The sequence below is a fragment of the Mercenaria mercenaria genome, chromosome 4, assembly GCF_021730395.1.
Source record: "Mercenaria mercenaria strain notata chromosome 4, MADL_Memer_1, whole genome shotgun sequence".
Lineage (NCBI taxonomy): Eukaryota > Metazoa > Mollusca > Bivalvia > Venerida > Veneridae > Mercenaria > Mercenaria mercenaria.
The window spans coordinates 60,620,681-60,640,987 of NC_069364.1; the positions used below are offsets into that span (position 1 = coordinate 60,620,681).

General features: G+C 33.3%; 1 protein-coding gene across 1 annotated transcript in view; it reads right to left on the bottom strand.

Moving 5' to 3' along the window:
• The window catches only part of LOC123552908 (calponin homology domain-containing protein DDB_G0272472-like), a 74,454-nt gene extending 55,132 nt beyond the window's left edge, over positions 1-19,322 (bottom strand). The window contains exons 1-7 of the mRNA XM_053542227.1: positions 19,233-19,322; positions 18,160-18,324; positions 17,574-17,681; positions 8,293-8,367; positions 4,347-4,454; positions 1,632-1,740; positions 700-912 (exon numbers count right to left, since the gene is read on the bottom strand). Of these exons, the coding sequence (XP_053398202.1) occupies positions 700-912; positions 1,632-1,740; positions 4,347-4,454; positions 8,293-8,367; positions 17,574-17,681; positions 18,160-18,324; positions 19,233-19,322 (868 nt within the window). The remainder of the gene's footprint in view (positions 1-699; positions 913-1,631; positions 1,741-4,346; positions 4,455-8,292; positions 8,368-17,573; positions 17,682-18,159; positions 18,325-19,232) is intronic.
• Between the last annotated feature and the right edge of the window lie 985 nt (positions 19,323-20,307).

The following is a 20,307-nucleotide window of genomic DNA, read 5'->3' on the forward strand; positions in this document are numbered from 1 at the left end:
GGCCATGTTTTCAAGGAAATAGATTGATTGAAGAAATTTGGTAGATTAGGTCACTCGAGGAACATTTAAGGAAATTACATCAAAAGCAAGCAAGCAATTTCAGAAGAGGAGATTTTGAAATTTTTCCATATAGGGAAAACTAGCCCAGCCCCTGGCAGTCATGTTTTTTAATGTAAGAGAAATGTTGACAGATTAGTAGGGTCACTTATGTAAAATAGCACTGAACTTTTTTGACACTGGGGCAACAGTTTCATCAAAGCCGTAATTATAGGAAAAAGTAGTCCTGCCCATAGCAGCATTGTTTTTTAACACAACAGAATGATTTGAATAAAATTTGTAGAAGATAACAAAAGAAAATATCTATGAATTTTTTTAAAATTAGGCTAGATGTTTCTGAGAAGAGATGACAAATATGGTTTTTAATGTATTGGCATACTAGTTTGCTATTTTGGCATGTTGGTGCTCTTCAAATGCATCAACATGCAACAACAAAATGGCAGGAATCAGACAATTTTAGGGGACTCTGATTTAGAAGGGTTACTTCAAATAAAGAAAACAATTATTCTATACCAAGACAGCTGTTCTGGTTTGAGGGTTTCTGTTTTTCAGGGGTTACAGCTTAGAGGGGTTCAGCTATTCACAGCATTGATACTGTTTGCAATGCCAGAAGAAAAGATTTAAACATAAAATTCATCAAACCTTCAGGTTGAGGTGACACTAGTGTAATAGAAATCTCTTTCTTCATAGGGGACACTTGCTGTGGTTTTTTCTCCTGTACCCTCTGTAGTTTAGGGCTTTCCTCAGCTTGCCATACTTGTTTAGGAGAGGGAACTTTCTCCTTGTGATGTACAGGGGACACTGGTAGTGAAGAATGGGTCCGACTGCTCTGTTCTCTTGGTTTCAGATTTTGCTCTAAAAAGTAAATTCAAAAGATGGTAAGAAAATGAATGTTTCTAACTAGCCTTTAACTTATGAGTTGAAGTCAGACTTTGAAGCCAAATTAAATCACTCATTAGTCCAATCTCCTTGAACAAGAGGAGCATGGTGGCCAGGATGTGCTCACCCGAGTACTTGTACAAGTTAATTACTTGAGGTTATGACTTTGTACTGTAAAGTTTTGACTTAATCAAATGTCAAAATGCCAATTACTGAAATTTCCAGTTTATTCCAAATTTGAAAACCTGTAACTCAAGGACCATAATTCTGGTGTTATTAAAAGCAATCTTGCACATTGTGTAACTTGTTTGAAATATATTCTATGTAAAACTCATGAAAACTTTACAAGAAGTGATGTCTTTAACTGCTGGGGGGTGGGGGGGGGTGAGCATGCAAGATCCTGATAAGCTCAACCACAGCACCTTGCTAAAACGAGCTAACAATCAATAGGCAGAGGCACAGTCATGCCCATAACCAGAGTTCATACCAGAAAACGCTATGACAGAAGCAGAACCTTATACATTTTATAATTCTGACCCAAAACCATTTTATTCAGTATATATTTGCATTGACATATCAATTACAAATTAAACCAAAATACACATTCAAATAAACAGTGAAGTGAATATTTAGCATATTATTATCATTTAAAATTAAAATGACCAGCAAGATCAAATTTATTTAAACATTTATACTTCTTTCAGTTATAGATGTATATAGTGGGGTAGAGTATGCTTTCCTCTGTTTTTTCTGTTCCGCCAGTTCCTGAGCCCGCTTCCTAATCGCTTCACGCTTTTCATTGTTCTAAAATAAAAAACACCTGTATTCAGACACAATTATCATTAATATTTTAACTGGTAAACAACTTTTTATTTTGTCCTCAATATGCATTTTCTTTCCAAGTTTTTCTTACAAGAAAACATATATTCTGATCTTTTCAAAGCATCAGTTGCAGAGACATAAATGCAATTAAAACATTAAGCAATTTAAATATATTATAACAGAAAAATAATTGTCCAAGCCGTATAACATAAAAAGCTATACATGTAATATGAATTATTTTTACAATTACTATAATAGAATTACTGCCGAAATTTTGGAATATTTGACATATTTAATGTATTTAGATGTATCTGTGCATCCTTCACCAAAGTGTTTTCAAATCAAATATGCATTGATTTAAATAGATAAAATCAAACAATATATGAGAGCTTTCACCATGCTACATCAAAAACAGTCTAAAATTTAAAATGGTAATAAATTAATCATTATATACAGCAAAATGGGAAGGTAATCTGTCATATCGAGGGCTGAGTGTGAAACTATTGTAAATATATATACATAAAGAGCAAGTGCCAACAGTCGAAATTTTTTATTATAATCCTCTAAGATTCAAACATTTTTTTAAGTAATTCTACTTCTTTTCTGTACTTGTAACAAGTAAAAAACATTTTGTCAAGGACTTAAATAATAAAACCTTTTCCTCTGATCAAAGGCTACTAAACATGTACAGCAAAACACCAATTGCACTGCTCCAGTCATCCTGGGTTTTCAGCATTTATTTTATTTATTTTGTCGGGTTTAATGTCGCGCCGACACAATTATAGGTCATATGGCAACCTTCCAGCTTTGATGGTGGAGGAAGACCCCAGATGCCCCTTCCTGCACTATTTCACCATGAGCGGGTACCTGGGTCGAACCACTGACCTTCCATAAGCCAGCTGGATGGTTTCCTCACATGAAGAATTCAACGCTCTGAATGAGGCTCGAACCCACATTGGTGAGGGGCAAGTGATTTGAAGTCAGCGACCTCAATTTCTCGGCCATGGAGGCCCCCTAAGGAAAACAGACTGGGACCAAAATCTGCAGTGGTACTAGAGTCATTGATGCTTGTGCAAGTGGTGTTTCACTATATCTTTATCTAGCATTTGCACCTTTCATTCGGCCAAAGAAAATATTGCTTGTTTCTACTAACATCCTTGAAAAATAAAGGTACTATAGGTACATTTTTAAGAAAGTATTTCTCAATTAAGAAACATATATACAAGACAATTTCTGTTTGAAATTTGTGTCATAATTAAACTGTGAATAAGTTGAAATTTGTCATTCAGTTGTAAAATTTAAAAAAAAAATGCATTTCTTAACATTTTATTGTAAAACAAACCTTCAGGGTTTGCAGTATGGTGTTAGCTTAAACAAGCATGACTGTGTTTTCTTTTACTCATTAAAAGATGAAAATTGCAGACAATGTAGTGAGAAACATTGTGCCCCATTTTGCAGTACAGTGAATTAGTAGTACAACATATTCAATCATGTTAACACAGATTATGTTTTCACGCTTGAATTTTCACTTCCTCGCATGAAGAATTCAAAGCCCCAACTGACACCCAAGCCCACAACACTGAGGGGCAAGTGATTCAAAATCGGCTATCTTAACTTCTAGGCCACTGAGGCCCCACATTTCACTTTGTTTTACTCATATAGTTATGTCATAAGAGTCTCTTGTCTGAAAATTTAATCTTTCTCTAAACTTTTCAAAAACTGTTTTGCATGATAAATTTCTTAATTTTTATCTAAAATGGTTCCAATGATGTTATCAGAATGAATCCCACTAAATACAAAAAAACAGCACTTGAAAACACAATCTACTTAACAATACAAAATGACAGACTGACAAACCTAAAGAAGTGAACTAAGCACCAACATAAATACAAAATAAAACAGTGATAAAATGTTAAAAAGAAGTTACCAATCAACCACTTACATCTGCATACTAGTTTATGTTTCTTTTTTTATGTATTTCTAGTTCTCTTTAAATATTTTCAGAATGCATGGAGCGCATATATGGATAGAACTGATTGTGGCCATTACAATCAAGTTCCAAGATTTCTGACTAGAGTCCACCCATGTCTTTATATATGACTGATCATAACTATTCCTACATTAAACAGAAAGAGTTTGAATCAACTGATTTAAGGGTAATAATAACAATACATGTAATGTAACTGAACTATATATCTTATTTTCAAAAAAAAATCTTTAAAAACATTTTTATTTAGCTTCTTATTGAAATAAAACAGGTTCAGGAAGCATGAAAAACTTGAGTCCCACAGGGGTAATAAAGTTACAGCTTAATATTAAAACATGAACTGTGTGTAAAACATGTAGGCCCCATGACTTGTCAGAGACAACTTGTATGCTGTGACCTTGACCTTTGACCACTGTGCCTTAAAAAACAACAGAGGTCATCTACTGACTACAAACAACATCATGTTATCTATGTATGCTATTGACATTTCAATTTCATGGCAACATCCTCTAAATAACTTTAAGAAATCATGTTATTTTGTCTTCAAAACTGCAGTGGTTGACTGTTAACATATAACACTATTCAGCTATACCAGTCCTACCCGTTGTTTGGACTTGTCTTGCGGCTGTGATACACTGGTGCGTTGCCCCATGTGCATCTCAAACCGCTCACAAGTCTGTACACCATCGTGCTGTCCGCCACCATCAATCTATTGTCAGTGTTGGAAACAAAAATCACGTTAGTAAACAACTTGCACTTCATGACATGTTAACAAAAGGAGAAACAATTGGCAATGCTTTTAAATGCATGATAAACTATCAACTACCTAGGGAACTCACAGTCAGGGCTTAAACCAGGCAAAAAGATAAAAATATGATCATTAATTATTTCAGATTAGTAAAAGAAGATTTGTGCAACCAATAATGGAAAAGAAAAACTTTATTTCATTTCAGCTATTGTATGATTTCCTTCTATAAATGAGGGTGAAAATCGTTAGATATTGCTTTTATCTCCTAGCTAGATTCAAGCAAGAGTAAGCCCTGACTTTGAAAAGTTATAAGCAATTATTTTGACAAGTTTGTATTAAAATGTAAGAAGGGGATGGATTTCAATATTTAGTTACGGAACAGCATTAGTGCAGGTGTATGTTATTTATTAACTCAAAATATTGAGTTACGTATCTCGAAATTCCGAGTTACTAAGTCAAAATTTTGAGATACATAACTCAAAATTTTTACTTAGTAACTCGTATCTCGAAATTTCGATTTACTAACTACAATAGTTAATGTTGATGTATAGGTCCTGACCAAGACTAGGTACCTGGTGTATCCATCAGGTAGCCCTACAGGGTCATATGATTAAGATGAACTGGCAGCATTTGCTCATAAAAAATATCAATATTTAACTGGAAGGTTTTCAACCAAGTTTGAGTTCATATGGCAAGGAAATACAGACATACCCTTAATGAACGTGTAGTAATGAGTCTGACCAAGATTGGGTACCTGGATAGATCTAGATTTTGAGGAGAGGTCATAAAAGGTGATCGGGAAGTATTCAAACTTAGAATATTTCACTATTTTGACCATATCTGGAAGGTTTTCAACCTAGTTTGAGCCCCTACAACCTGAACATACTATACATGTAAATGAAGGTATATATCCTGGATACAGTTTGAAATCTGGAGTAGCTCTAGAGGCTATTGGGTTGGGTAGATCATACATTGATGTATGGCAGTATATGTTCAAATCGCTATATGCTGGGTGCAATATATGGATGTGTAGATAGATGATTCCACTTTGAAGAGTTAAAAGTCGTCCATTACATTTTTGGTCTTTGACAGACAGACAGACATTCAAATATATTGTGGATAAAAGGGCAAGATACGAAGTCAAAATTTCTTGTTATTAACTCAAAATTTCGAGTTACGAAACTCGAAATTTCAGGTTAATAAATAACATACACCTGGCACTAACGCTCTTCCACAGATTTCAATATTTAGTTGAAGGAAAGTTTATATGGAGGCAAGTTTATCTCGGAATTTTTTAAAGAAAAAGTATCTTTTTTTCCTTAACATTTAACTTACTGAAAGTCTCTGCTGAAAAGGATTATTAAAATGTCACAAGTTCCTATCTATAACATTTATTAAACTTGATTAAAGACAAATGTAAAATTTTCAATACAGAGCCTTCTTTATAAGAAAGAAAATTTGAGACTAAAATACAATTGGACACAATCTCATAGTAGAATTTCGTCTAGTACCGGTGTCACTATTCTGTGATATCTTTAACTGGTTTGTGTGATACCCTTAAATTATTTTATGATATCCCTAATTCATTGCAGGATATCAATAATAGTATTTTAATGAACTCATTTATTATGATTTAAGATCTTCTAAAATGATTTAAGGATATCACAAAAGAATGCTGTTTGTGATATCACAAAAAATGTTCTACTTTGTGACATTCTAAATTCAATTTAATGATATCTTAAATAATTTTGTGATATCAAAATCACTTACTGAATAAGATATCATTATACAGAATTAAGGAATTCATAAAGTAAAACTGAGCTTAAGATTTCAAATATTACTGATATCTATAAATGAGCCGCGCCATGAGAAAACCAACATAGTGGGTTTGCCACCAGCATGGATCCAGACCAGCCTGCGCATCCATGCAGTCTGGTCAGGATCCATGCTGTTCACTTTTAAAGCCTACTGCAATTAGAGAAACCGTTAGTGAACAGCATGGATCCTGACCAGACTGTGCGGATGCGCAGGCTGGTCTGGATCGATGCTGGTCACAAAGCCACTATGTTGCTTTTCTCATGGCACGGCTCAAATCATTCTGTGATGTCTGTAAATGCATTTAATGATACCCCAAAATATTCAATGATATAATAAAATGTGATATCCATAAATGAATTAATAATTTCACAAAATAAATTTATGATATCCGTAACTACAAAATAGTAAATAAATACAAAGACAGCATCCCATACACCTAGATTAATGACATTTGCCAGGTACACATGTACTACCCATATAAATTAAACAATCTTAAAAGCCATTATTTTACAATTTTCAACAAGCAGTATTTAAAACTACAATAGATAAGTACTTGGAATATTTCATTTTTATTTGAAGTTTCAAGTTTATATCCTCTACCTGAGTTCACTATAGCACTAAAAGTGAACATATTGCAATAAACTATCACCACAATCTACCACATACTGTGAACATAAATTTATAGATTCAATACTTATATCAAGATTATTTTTTTTCATTTTCTTAGATAAGACAATTTATTCTTTACCTTTTTTTCACTTTTAAATCAAGTGCTACATGACCGTCTCCTTTATTCCTTTTAAATATATATTGTAATCGTTCGCTTCATTACATGATATTTTGTCCTATAATAGTATGTTATATACGTGTCATATTTGGTATTTACGAAAGTTAACCCTTTTTATGTTATTCCAGCTACCAGAACAAAAACAAAAATGCAAGGCATCGTTTTGATATACAGACCTTAAAATAAAATGCTTTCCACACCACTTCTTAGCATTGCCAAACTTAAAGAAAACCCGCAACAATGATCAGTATGTACCCAAAACGAACACTAATTTTTTGTGTGTGAAAATTTGTGCAGCTTACACTAGTGGACTGTATGGAGAGGTCTTTCTGCCATACCACAGGCATATACAAATGATCATCCCCATTCCATAGTGGGGCACTCTTCCATACTCAAGCTTTTAAATAAAATTGTGTACCGTAACTGTTTTAGTAAGTATTACATCACTGTAATTTTCGTCTTTAAAATACAGAAAAAATGTTAGCATCCTGCACATCATCTTGACGTGGTCAGCAGTTGATGCTAGCTATATGAACTTTAGAAGATATGAAGCATAATAAAGCTATCTGACCTCTGACCTCAGTGTGACCTTGATAGTATTCCAAGTTACCTTGAAAGTGCGCTTGCACATTCTTTTGATAAGGTAAACATTTGATGCTAGCTTTTTGAAAATCCAGCAGTTTAAAAAATATGAAACAGACAACAAAAAATGACTATATGACCTTTGACCTCCAAATTATACACTGACATTGTACCCAACAATCTTGGTCATGTATTACGATGAGGAACATTTAATTTTGACAATAATTTTTGGAAAATACATTTAAAGGTTTTGGAGATATTCGTTTGATAGGAACAACAGATACTGATAGACAGACCGACCAACAGATGTACGTGACACAATATAGCACCCAGAGATATTAAAAGCTAAAGCCAATGCAAAATGCTTTTATGGTATCAATCAAGACGATTACTATAAGGCAAAGATAGGAAATAATGATTTTTAACACTATGATATTAGACAAAAAGCTGTAAGAAAATGTATTATCCTAAAGAGTGACTGCAATTACCCTTAGACCTTGACCTTTCTATTTGTGACTGCATATCTATAGATCTATCCCATAGAAAACTGGACAATCTTTATATATACAGTACTATTTGACACTGCATCCTTAAAAAGCCTGTAAAAATTACCTCCTTTGGTAACCTGCTATGTTTCTCTAAGACTGGAGCATTGCCTACAAAGCTCATGTAAGGTCTCGGATGAAGCTGAAAATATTCCAATGTAAATATTGTCATATTTTATACATATATTTCACAAATTATTGCCTAAAACTTAAAAAGATATACATTCCGTTTTTTAATTCTAGAAAATACATGTACAGTTAAAATGTCTTGTGCATCAAGGGTCACTTTTCTACTCCTTAGAATTTTTATACATTTCTTAAAATCAAAACTATTTACCTCATTTTTAGTTTCATATTTCTTCTTAAACAACTTAGTGGTAGCCATTTTAAACAGCTAATAATTCCATTTCATTTTAATCCGTTATGCAATTAACAAGCATTTGTTGACTTTAATTATTCTGTCCTCATGCAATAACATCTTTCATTCAGATTACCATAAAAATCCACTAAAGTGAATACAATAAAGAAAATGATAACGGTCTTCCATGCGCCACCAACACGGAGAATGTGACTTTATTATCTTGATTGTATCATCAAAATTACTACTCCTGGGTCCGGACATTTACAATAAAGACGTATTTTAAGTTTGATCATCTTTATTTTTTCAATTACTGTTTGCACTAAACAACTTTCCCTGACAGCTGATCCGGGCACATTGACATTTATTAACATTTTTTTATTTTTCCAAAACTGGAGAAAAAATAGTTTGCCTAGCAAAAGGAATGGGTCCTCTTTTGTTTATTTTATCATTAAATCAGCCCTGTCCCTATGCTAAGATCTGATTGAATATCTTTGAATGCAAGGCAAGCTTTTCGTTTTCTATATCTGCATTTTCTATTGTGTATCTTTGTAAATAATTGTCCATATATCCTTATAAATGATCATGGCATAATCCCCCTCTCAAGGATGATAATCTCATCGTATCAAAGAAAAAAAAAATTTAGTCACTATATTAAACTCTACTATGGCAATTTAACTATTTCAGGAACTCAGTTACTGTATTACGTCAAGTCTCTTTTTTTCCCCTTTTCGCTTGGCAACAATTGTTTGGTTTACTCAACAACTTAATTAAAATACTTGTAAAAAATAACATCATAAAATATTTAAACAAGATTGTGTAACAATAAAAAACATCCTTTATTGTCCTTGTGCCAGGTGGATCTGCTATTGAAGGAAAGAAAAAGCCTGTCTAAAGCATATTCCAGTTTTCCCTAAATTTAAAATACTACAGTCATTTGTGGTGTTATCAAAAGGTTCATCATATATCTAATTTATAGTCACTTTGAACTATTCTGTGACACATGAAATATAAATTTAAACTAAACTGCTTCTTAAAAGTCAAGCTAACACCAAAATTCCAATTTCTTCCTTAGCTACTTGCATATAAAGCTGTATTCCCTAACTTATTTCTGCTATTAAACAAACTTTATTTGTTTTCATTTAATATGGGTTTAACACCATTTTTAACAGCAAGGCAGGTGTTGATATACCTAGTGTTCTTGAATTCCATCACAGTACTAACTTCATTTCCACAAGTCACTAACAAATTCCCTATATAAATCAGAGGTGGAGGCCATACCAGTACTAACCTCATCTCCACTAACAACTTCCCCATATTAGTCAGAGATAGAGGACCTACAAGTATTAACTTCACAAGTCACTAACAATTTCCCCATAGAGAACCTATCAGTACTAACTCCACAAATCACTAACAACTTCCCCATATTAGTCAGAGATAGAGTTCATACCAGTAGTGACTTCAACTCCACAAGTCACAAACAACTTCCCCATATGAATCAGAGGTGGAGGCCCTACCAGTACTAAATTCCTCTCCTCAAAACACCAATAACTTCCCATATGAAACAGACATGGAGGTCATACCAGTACTAACTCCATCTCCACCTTGTGACAAGTCACTAACAACTTCCCTATTTGAATCAGAGGTGGAGGCCCTACCATTACTAACTTCCTTTCCTCAAGTCACTAACCATGTTCCTTTATGAAACAGACATGGAGGTCATACCAGTACTAAATCTACAAGTCAATAACAACTTCCCCATAAGAACCAGAGATGGAGTCCCTACCAGTATTAACTTCAACTCCACAAGTCTCATACAACTTCCCCATAAATGAAACAGAGGTGGAGGTCTTACCAGTACTAACTTGGTTTCCACAAGTCACTAACAAGTTTCCAGTATGAATCAAAATGGAGGCCCTACCAGAACTCAGTGGTGAAGAAACTAATCACTTGCACACTGACAAAGGAATATTTTGTATTGTCAAGGGAACTAACGGCCAACCACTGAATTTGAGCTCTCTACTAATCAAACTGGTTGGGCTGGTACTATTCAGTGAACACATGTAGATTTAGCATTTTGTTCTTTAGTGGAGAGTGGGGGTCTGAACATCAGCTGCAAATACAGATGAAGATATAGAGGATAATTGTTGGTTTCGGTGTAATATCACGTTATAATTTCACCGAGTGGGCACCAAAAGTGATATTTTCACAGTGCCAGCCACGAGTGAAATAAAACTTTTGGTGTTAATCATGAGTGAAATTACTGTGAAACATCGATACAACAATTTTCTGTTAATTTTATGTCTAAAACTCACTTTTGTTGTGTTTATTCAATAAAATGTCGAAATTTGCTGGAATTTTATCAGGAAGCATTGCAGATGACGTCATTTAACGACGTCATTGTCATATTGTTTCCGGCTTTCAGTATGCCTTTTTTGACGTTAATCCGGTATCAGATTTGATACTTTCACTGAGTGGCCAGGAGTTTATCAGATATAATTCACGTTATATTTCGATAAACACCGAAAACATAAAATAATACAGTTGTCTCCCTTCTTCTTGCGTAAATCCAAACTCATCTCTCTTACAGCTATTTTCGCTGTCATATGCATCAAAAACATAATTACCAGGTTTCCAAAGAATGTTAATATTTCAATCAGCGGGTAGCTTAAATGACAAATTTCTCTGGGATCAATCTATAGCTATTTATCAGTTATAACAATAGACTTTATCTCAGAGATAAAACTATGTGAGCTCAAAGATGATGTACCCTTAATTTGTCAAATGTCATTGTGCAGTCTTAATCATCACAATTTTAATATGAGCCGTGCCATGAGAAACCAACATAGTGGTTTTGCGACCAGCATGGATCCAGACCAGCCTGCGCATCCGCACAGTCTGGTCAGGATCCATGCTGTTCGCTAACAGTTTCTCTAATTCCAATAGGCTTTGAAAGCGAACAGCATGGATCCTGACCAGACTGCGCAGATGCGCAGGCTGGTCTGGATCCATGCTGGTCGCAAAGCCACTATGTTGGTTTTCTTATGGCACGGCTCAATTATGATAAAAGAGATATCTGAAATCGTTTACAATTTTAAATCCTCCTTTTGTGTATGCTTGCTGATAAACTTTCATTTTATGTAACACTTTTTAAAAGACATTATCCGGATCTCTTAAAATATAGTAAAACTGATATGGTTAACATATTAAAAATAGTTATATATTTGAATTTTAATGTACATTTAGTATGGAAGAACTGTTGTGTCACTTTTTTCTAGAATGTTCTTTGATCTTGATTTCAAAGACCGAGTATCTGTGAGAGATTGGTCTGTTGATAAATTAAGCCTTTGAAATATCTTTACAACTATATTTTTTTTATTAATTTTATAGCAAGAAATGAAACATTTTTCGGTATTTTGAAAATTATTTTCTATATATTGCGTTATATATAGGTAAATGGTTTTGACAAAATTTAATGTTAAAACAATATCAGAAAAAAATCCAGCTGAGTCTTGGATGAGTTGAAGAAACTGAAATCCAAGGGGCCATAACTATGAAAAATGGAATTATCAAGATAAATGGAGAGAAGGTTTAAAATGTAAAGCTAAAGCTCTTGGGCAATTATGCACAACCAAGCCGAATATTAACTTCTAATAATAATTCAAACAGCAAACACTTATGTTTTATTTTCGTAATCATCTGACTAGGAAAATAACTAGAAGTTGTTTTCTAGATTCCAGTTCCTAGCTCATCCTGAAAATGATAAAAGATGACAATGAATACAAAGACATTCCACATACTAATGCTTCTCTGTAATAAAGACAAAACAAATTAAGTACCCTGAAATCATGCTGGCATGGTGAAAGCCCTGCTCCATCACATGTTAAACTTCTTCGTAATTCTGGAATTTTATTCCTAATCTTTCCCCCTGAAATATCTAAACTACAGCGGTTTTCAAATTTCGAAAGTTCTAACTTATCCTTAATATAGTTTTGTGTGGTTTTGGTCGACAATTCTTTGAACTGAACTTTTTTATCATTAGGACTGCACGAAATCTCAAAAGTTGACTCGGACAACAATACCATAGCGATGACGTTTGCCAGTTGTTCATCAATCACTCTCTCGGTGTTCATCTTCTGACCCTTCAGCTGGAACACAGGGTCGTTGATCTCTCCACGCTGTGGGACGGACACAGATAATGATCCATTCACTGATGAAGTTGACATAAGTGGGGCTCTTTTCTTCCTTTTAGATTTGGTACCCCAGCTAATGTCTGTAATGTGAGGCAACATGTTTTCCTTCTCCTTTTGTGCCATTTTAGTATACTTCCTTTTTTTATAAATACTTTCACTTTAAACCTTAGAGCATTTATATAAAAATTTTTATAATCTTGTCAGAACAATATCCAAGAATTTGATGCTAAGCACCGGTGTTTCAAGAAAATGTTGTCCTGCACTTCCAGTCAACGAGTTCTGTTCTCTGCACATAACTTTCTATGGCTCATTTTGAAAATTTGCTTTAATCAAACCTGTCCTTTAATGCTTCCTTGAATATTAAATAACAATGTTCCCAAACTCAAAGTACACTCTGCATAATCTTCTATAATTTCTCTCTAAAAGTACTTCAAAGGAAACATGGATCTTAAATCACCTTCCAATAATTGAGACATCAGAAAAAATACCAACCACTTAACTTTATTTGGCTTTTAAGGACATTATGAAGACAGGCCGCTTTAAGCATTACACCACAGGCTCACGTTGAAGAGTTGTAACGGTCGTTAAGATACCGTCATCTTTGTTAGTCGCTCTACAATTCTATCTTCCATCAATCAATGTTTATTAATATTCCACTTATCATAAGATGAAAATACAAATCCTCTCTTTAATTTCAATGGATTTATCATGAGCCATGTCAATACCTTTCTGACCTGGCTTTTTTGTGACGCCCAATCCACAGGTTCCTTTTTTTCCCCTTATCTTCTCTTATATTCAGTGCAGAAAAGATATAAATTTTGCAAAAAAATTTTCCTTTGGTAATCCAATCATACGATTTTATCACAATCGATTATCATGACACATCTCAATTTATCATGAAGTGCCTGCAAGTCAGAATTCTATGATTTGGCATTATGATTATGATATGAAATCCTTGACACGCATTAACAACAAAAAATGCAAGCACTGTTAATTGCTGGTGAAGACATTTGTCCGTTAAGAAGGGTATTTAAATTTTTGCCTTCATATCTGGAACAAAAAATTCAGTCAAAATTAATGTAAACTGGTGGTATTTTTCAAGTTACAAGTTTTCAGCAGTTTCTTCAAGAACATTAATTTCCACAGAATATTTGGAACAAGTCCTAATTTGGTATGTTTTAATTCAGAAATGTGCATGGAAGTAATGATATAATTATGTGTTTGTTTCGATTTACTATATTTAACTTTACAAATGTCATAAAATATTCACTTTCAAATTTTCCCTAGTGTACAGTACTCCTCTTTCTACTCTATCCAAATCATATTTGTACAGTTTTCAGCAGAACTTAAAGCCCTTGGCTTCCTTTTGGTGGTGTACATCATTACTCTTTACTTTCACTTTATAATCTGTCCCTAGATAAATGAACATTTACATGAACAAATAAGTTGCAATTAAAAATCAAACACTGGCAGTGATTACTAGAGATCACTTTTCAATAATTGTCAATTTGCTTCTTGTCTCTGAAGATCACTGCAAATAGAATTTTCTCCCAAATTACGTAGATTTATTTTTTTCAATTTTTCATCTGTCATTCAATACTCTAACCTATTTTTCTGCATTTGACTGACTTTAACACTAGATGATACAATTCTAAAACCATAGATCATTTTTTCTTTTCTTCTGAAAACCTATGTGTTTTTATTGTCATATTGCACTTTCACATTAAATGAACAGCTTTTTTATTTTGTTCCATTATTGTTATAATTTTCTCCAATTATTTATCAAATTCAATTATACATTTATTTTCCATTGACAGATTTTGAAAAAATCCAAAAGCGAGTATTTTTTCCACTTTATTACTATGATTAACATTTAACTGCTTAATCATAAATTTGTACATGCCACACTTCTATTTTCACATGTTTTATCAGCTGATTATAGACTAAAATAATCACAAAAATTCAATTCAAACAAATTTCTCTTGTCAAAGTCTTTCTTCATGTGTCAGGCATGCGTTTCATCCTCACGAAACCACTTCTTTAAAGTTAGGGAAGCCGCCTGGGTAACGATACATGGCCAAAACCCTTCAATAGACTTCCTTCAGCAAATAAACACAATCGAAAAAATAAAAAATACAAAAGAAAGTGTTTAAATTTTTTGTAAATAGAGTATATTAGTGCAAACAATTATTTCTCCCCCCTTTAAAGCTATTGTTGTATAATCACATTCTCTTTTTGAAATTACTTTCATTCATTTAACCAGTGCACTATTTACCAAGACTTATATCAAACCGAGGTGGTAGTTTCGTTCAAAATAAGACTAAATTAGATAAAGAAAATGTTTAAAAAGATTCTCTAATTTAAAATGTTTGAAAATTTTGCCAAAAGTCACGAAATTATAAGTAACTAAGACAGTAACTGTTTACATACATAACTCTCAAATCAAACAGAACTTTTTGACAGGAAATCTTCCCAACAATGACTAGGTACTTATGTTAAAAGACACATAATTAAAGTACTCTATCCTTTTATCATTTCTCTTTAATGGAAAATAAAATAACCTAAGCCATTTTAGACGACCTTGGCTGAAATTGAAAGTTTTCATTCGAGTATGTAAAACAAATAAACTGCAGGAACTTTCCTTGAAAAAATAAATAATTGTTTAGGGTGTCTCATACATGAGGTTTTGTTCTATGAGGCACTTGGTATGAGTACATAATAACATGAAATGCAGAAGGGGTGTTTTGCAAGGGAGGGATGGAAAGGGCTAAATATAGGTACTGAGCAGACTGACTGCCATTGAATATATCCTGAATATAACCTCCCCTACCCTGAACCCCAATTACTCACTGGAACGCACAAATATGAAAGAGAGAGCATTACAATTTGTTCTGCAGACAGAGCAACATAGATGAAACTGACTTTCTATATCTAAATCTTATAATTGAGCCGTGCCAAGAGAAAACCAACATAGTGGGTTTGTGACCAGCATGGATCCAGACCAGCCTGCGCATCTGGGCAGTCTGATCAGGATCGATGCTGTTCGCTAAGAGTTTCTCCAGTTCCAACTGGCTTTGAAAGCGAACAGCATGGATCCTGGCCAGACTGCACGGATGCGCAGGCTGGTCTGGATCCATGCTGGTCGCAAACCCACTATGTTGGTTTTCCCATGACACGGCTCATATTTGTTTGTTTTCTATTAACTCTGCTTTACCATTTCCCTACATTAATATTTCATTGTTAAACAGTTTTCTAACTTAAAACATAACTTTTTTTTCTCAATGCACTCTAGTTACCAAGTAAGTTTGTTTGTCTCAAATAAGTTTCCTAGCATTCACGTTAGAAACACAGTATCAGCTACCACAAAGAAGAAAGAAGTAACTATTTATTATTCAATTTCCTTGCTCATTTCTTTAAATCACCTTTAAGTGTTTACATAAAAGCCCTCGTTACAACAAAAATGTTTACTAGATGTTTGAACAGTCAACATTTTCAACAATAACTTAACAATATTAAGGAAATTGGAAATACTTGTGAAAGAAATAATTTACTTTCTGCCAACAGTATGGCATTTTATTGTAACAAAATTATCAGGTAACAATAACATTTTGTAGTTAGTTTGTTGTGTATTTAGAATGCAGCAAAGTAAACTGTATAGCAACATTTTGTATTGTTAAATAAGATAAAATAACTTTAATCAGTTTAATAGTAAGTCTGAAGATTCAAAAATATATTTCTTTTGGCCTTAAATTGATACCAAAATAGGCTAAAAATTAAGTTTCCTGTATTAATTAATACAAAATGTACTTGTTTTTTAAACCAGTCAACCAAACATGTTTAAGCATAATAACATTAAGGTGTATATGCTTTAAGTAATCAAAAAGATAATAAACTCAGAGAACTTGGAAACAATCAATTTTTACTTTCTGTTTTTTGTTTGTTTGTTGTTTTTTTTTTTTTGAATATATTCTTTTTTTTTCCAACAGAAAATGTCCTATTTTTTTCAACAGAAAATGTCCTATCAACTAGCTATTTTCAAAAGACCTGAGAAACAAAACAAATTCTTGGCCTCATCATTTCATTTTGACTATACATATTAATACAGTAAGCGTATTATTGATAAGGTCACAATCTTTGGTCAAGAGTAAGTAATGACCCAACATAAAAGTATAATCTCCTAATTCACTTTGATCTTAAAATGTTTCAATGTGTATTTCCTACTTGAAATTAATTATTCTTTGCCAGTCAATGCTCACACCTTTGTAATTAGATGACTTGACAGTTTCCACAATGTCAACTACTGAATCTACACAAGATACCTAACTCTTATTCTCCTATTGACAATTGACATTTTACACCCAGAAGAATAGTTTCCCTTGATGCACAACGTGGAGTAGCCATTATAACATGAAACCACAGAAGAAATGTCAAAACTTTCAAGAAAAGTTTTGTTTCGCTTGTTTTAGAACTGTTTCATAAAAAAATACACTTTACCAGTGAAAAATGCCTTTTTTTATATTAGACTAAATTTATATTAGATAGACTAAAATTACTGGTGAGAGTATAACAATTATTCATAAAATATTCCTTTCATAACCCATACTGAAATCGGGCTGCCCCATTTACATGATGCAAAGATCATTTATAGTTTCAAAATATTACAATGAATATACACATAATCACCGTCATCTGGATGTCAAATTTTCATATTGACAAACAAGATGTATCGAAAAACTGTGTTATATTTGACAAAATTAAAACAGATGATAAATGTGTACCTGATGTACAATATATTACCTGTCTCTGTGGAACCCATTTATTCAGTGCATCAACCCAAACAAGTTTCTCTTTTGTTCTGTCAGCATATGCATATTCTTCATCTAATTCATCCGCACTTTCACCTCCCTGTAACATATATAATACAGGTAGCAATTTGCCTTAAAAAATATGAGCATTTCATCTTGGCAGAAAACAAATGAACACTGTTAAAGTAGTTCCTTAGTCTCAGCAAAAACGTTCAGGAAAACTTTGGTTAGTTTAGTGTATACATATTTATTTTAGCTTGGTTGTAATGAAAGCTATAAGCTTATTTGAATCACATGAGTCTGCTTCCTGAAAAAGAGCAGTACTGGTGTCATATGAGAACATGACTGTGGTTGTGACCCCAGTGGGCCTCAGACTTGTGCAATCCAGATTGAGCGGCATACACCTTAATCACTAGATCAACCCTCCATGTCAGTCTTAACTTTTTTCAAGAAGACAAGCTTTGACATCTAAAATTCCACTCATTTGTTTTAAGGAAAAGCAGAAATTCTCAGGAAATTCATTCTTCAAGACAAAACACATAAATTATTTATACAACAATGAAATATTTATTTGAAACCTGTATCAAATGCAGACTAGGAAATGGATATGTTGGTCTTATTCTTGTTGGTTCAGATTTCACTGCTTGCCTGCTCAGCTCGGAGCCAGTATCTTTACTGAAGGCATGCCAGGTAACAGATCTACCCTGCTGACCAATGTGACTTCCGGGTGGTGCTGGATATCCCTGCAAGAATATGTCAAATATATTTGAATTAACAATAAACAAATACCGGTAACCTAACATGTAGGGAATACCCTGATACCCATCCTTCCATCTTTAGATCAAAGATGATGAACTAATCTTCATATCAAATCAACATCTTTGAGACGAACGTGCATTTTGACTTGAAAGTGTAAACAAAACAATGGGTGTAACTTTTAATGTTTTATAAAAATGAAAAAAAAAAAAAAAAAAAAAAAGAATTTTGGTGGAATAATAATTGTTCTTTAGTTGATTCTCCTTGATTTTGTATGTCAATAAGTGGCTTTACCTGGACCATCCATTTGGCAATATGGCCAAGGCCCTGTCAGACCAATGATCTTTTTCACTGAATTAAGCTATTTTGAAAACAAAGCCATGAAAACTTTTTTTTTCTAAATTCAGATTTCAGGTGATAAATTCAAGCTATTTCATAGTTTAACAAAAACTTCATTACAAAGTCAATGTCATAGCTGATTTTTTTTTCAACTCGTACTTAAATTTGAATTTTCACTAGCTTAGATAAAAGGGTTGATCCAGGAGCTGGGGCTAGAGAGGGCATGAACTTTACATGCTTTTGCATTATACATATGGAGATGTTAAACAGGACCACTCCCTCAGGTATAAATAATTCTTAATAATTTGCGAGCGGTGCAAGCCCAAAAGTTTTTATGCCTTTTTAAGCTTTCAATTCCACAGGAATATCTCCACTGTAATTGAGCAAAAAATTTCCAATTTGCATAGGAGTATCGCCCCTCATGGAACTGGTAATAACTATAAATGATCTGCAAACAAAGTGAGCAGAATTTTTTTCATGACTTTAGCTTTTAATTGCACAGAAAAAAATGTATGCCTGACAGGTTTTAGCAGGTGCACCGGGTGTGAACCGCTACCCCCACACTTTCACCTCCCTTGATCCCTATAGTGAAATGGTAATGCCTATCTTCCTTCTGTTTAAGAAGATCAAACCGAGTTCCTGACATGGGCCTATTTTGCCAAGAGTTCTAGGTAGCTGTATTTCAGCTACAGTTGCTTCAAAGAACAGAAATCTTGGGTTTAGACCACTTAAACACATATTGAAAACACTTTTATGCTACATAAAACATGCCTAAATTCTTTCGTAAAGCCATTGTCAAAATCTTTTAAAAGGTAAAAAAAACTTTTGAGCTATTAGATTTCATTAGCCATCTGATTTCAAGCAGTTTAATAGTTAGACTGGTAAATATCCTAAGTAAATAATCAATTCAACAATTACACAAAACAGATTTATGTTAAACTTTTAAAGAACATATTCAACATTGATTTGGTCTCATACTCTTGTCAAAGTAAATATTGATAAAGACAGAAAACAGTATTTACATTTCAATGCTATCAATTCCCTAGACATCATCTAAAAATTTGTCATGTTAGCTCCACCCTGTTATATACTAAAAACTAGGGATGATCCAAAATTTTTAGGATTTTTCTTGGAGTAATTTAGTTTTGCAATACATTAACACACACCAGATCAGAAAGAAAATGCCATTGTACAATTGTTACAGTCCTAATCCCTGTGTATAGTCATGAACAAAAAGATATACCAACCAATTTCATTCATGCATTTCTCACCTAAAATGCAGTTTAGTAAATGGGTACTAAGCATATTGAACAACTGCCTAACGCTAGTTGCTTGCCCGAGTACCATTGCCTTTTGTGACAAGGTCAAGGTCAATAGTAGACCACTCTCATACACAACTTAATTGACAAAATCTTCAAAACAGTGTCAATCATAATTTTACCACTGTAACTTTATTTCATATCTTTGTTTGTTTTGTTACCCCTCACCAAAACATATCATGTTAATTGATCCAGCCTCATGTTCACAAAATATTTTCAGTCTCAGCTGAGGTAAATTGTCATTTACATCAAAACTGGATGTTTTGTCCTTTCAAGAAGGGGTTGTCTGTTTCTTGTATGGTAAATGTTTGT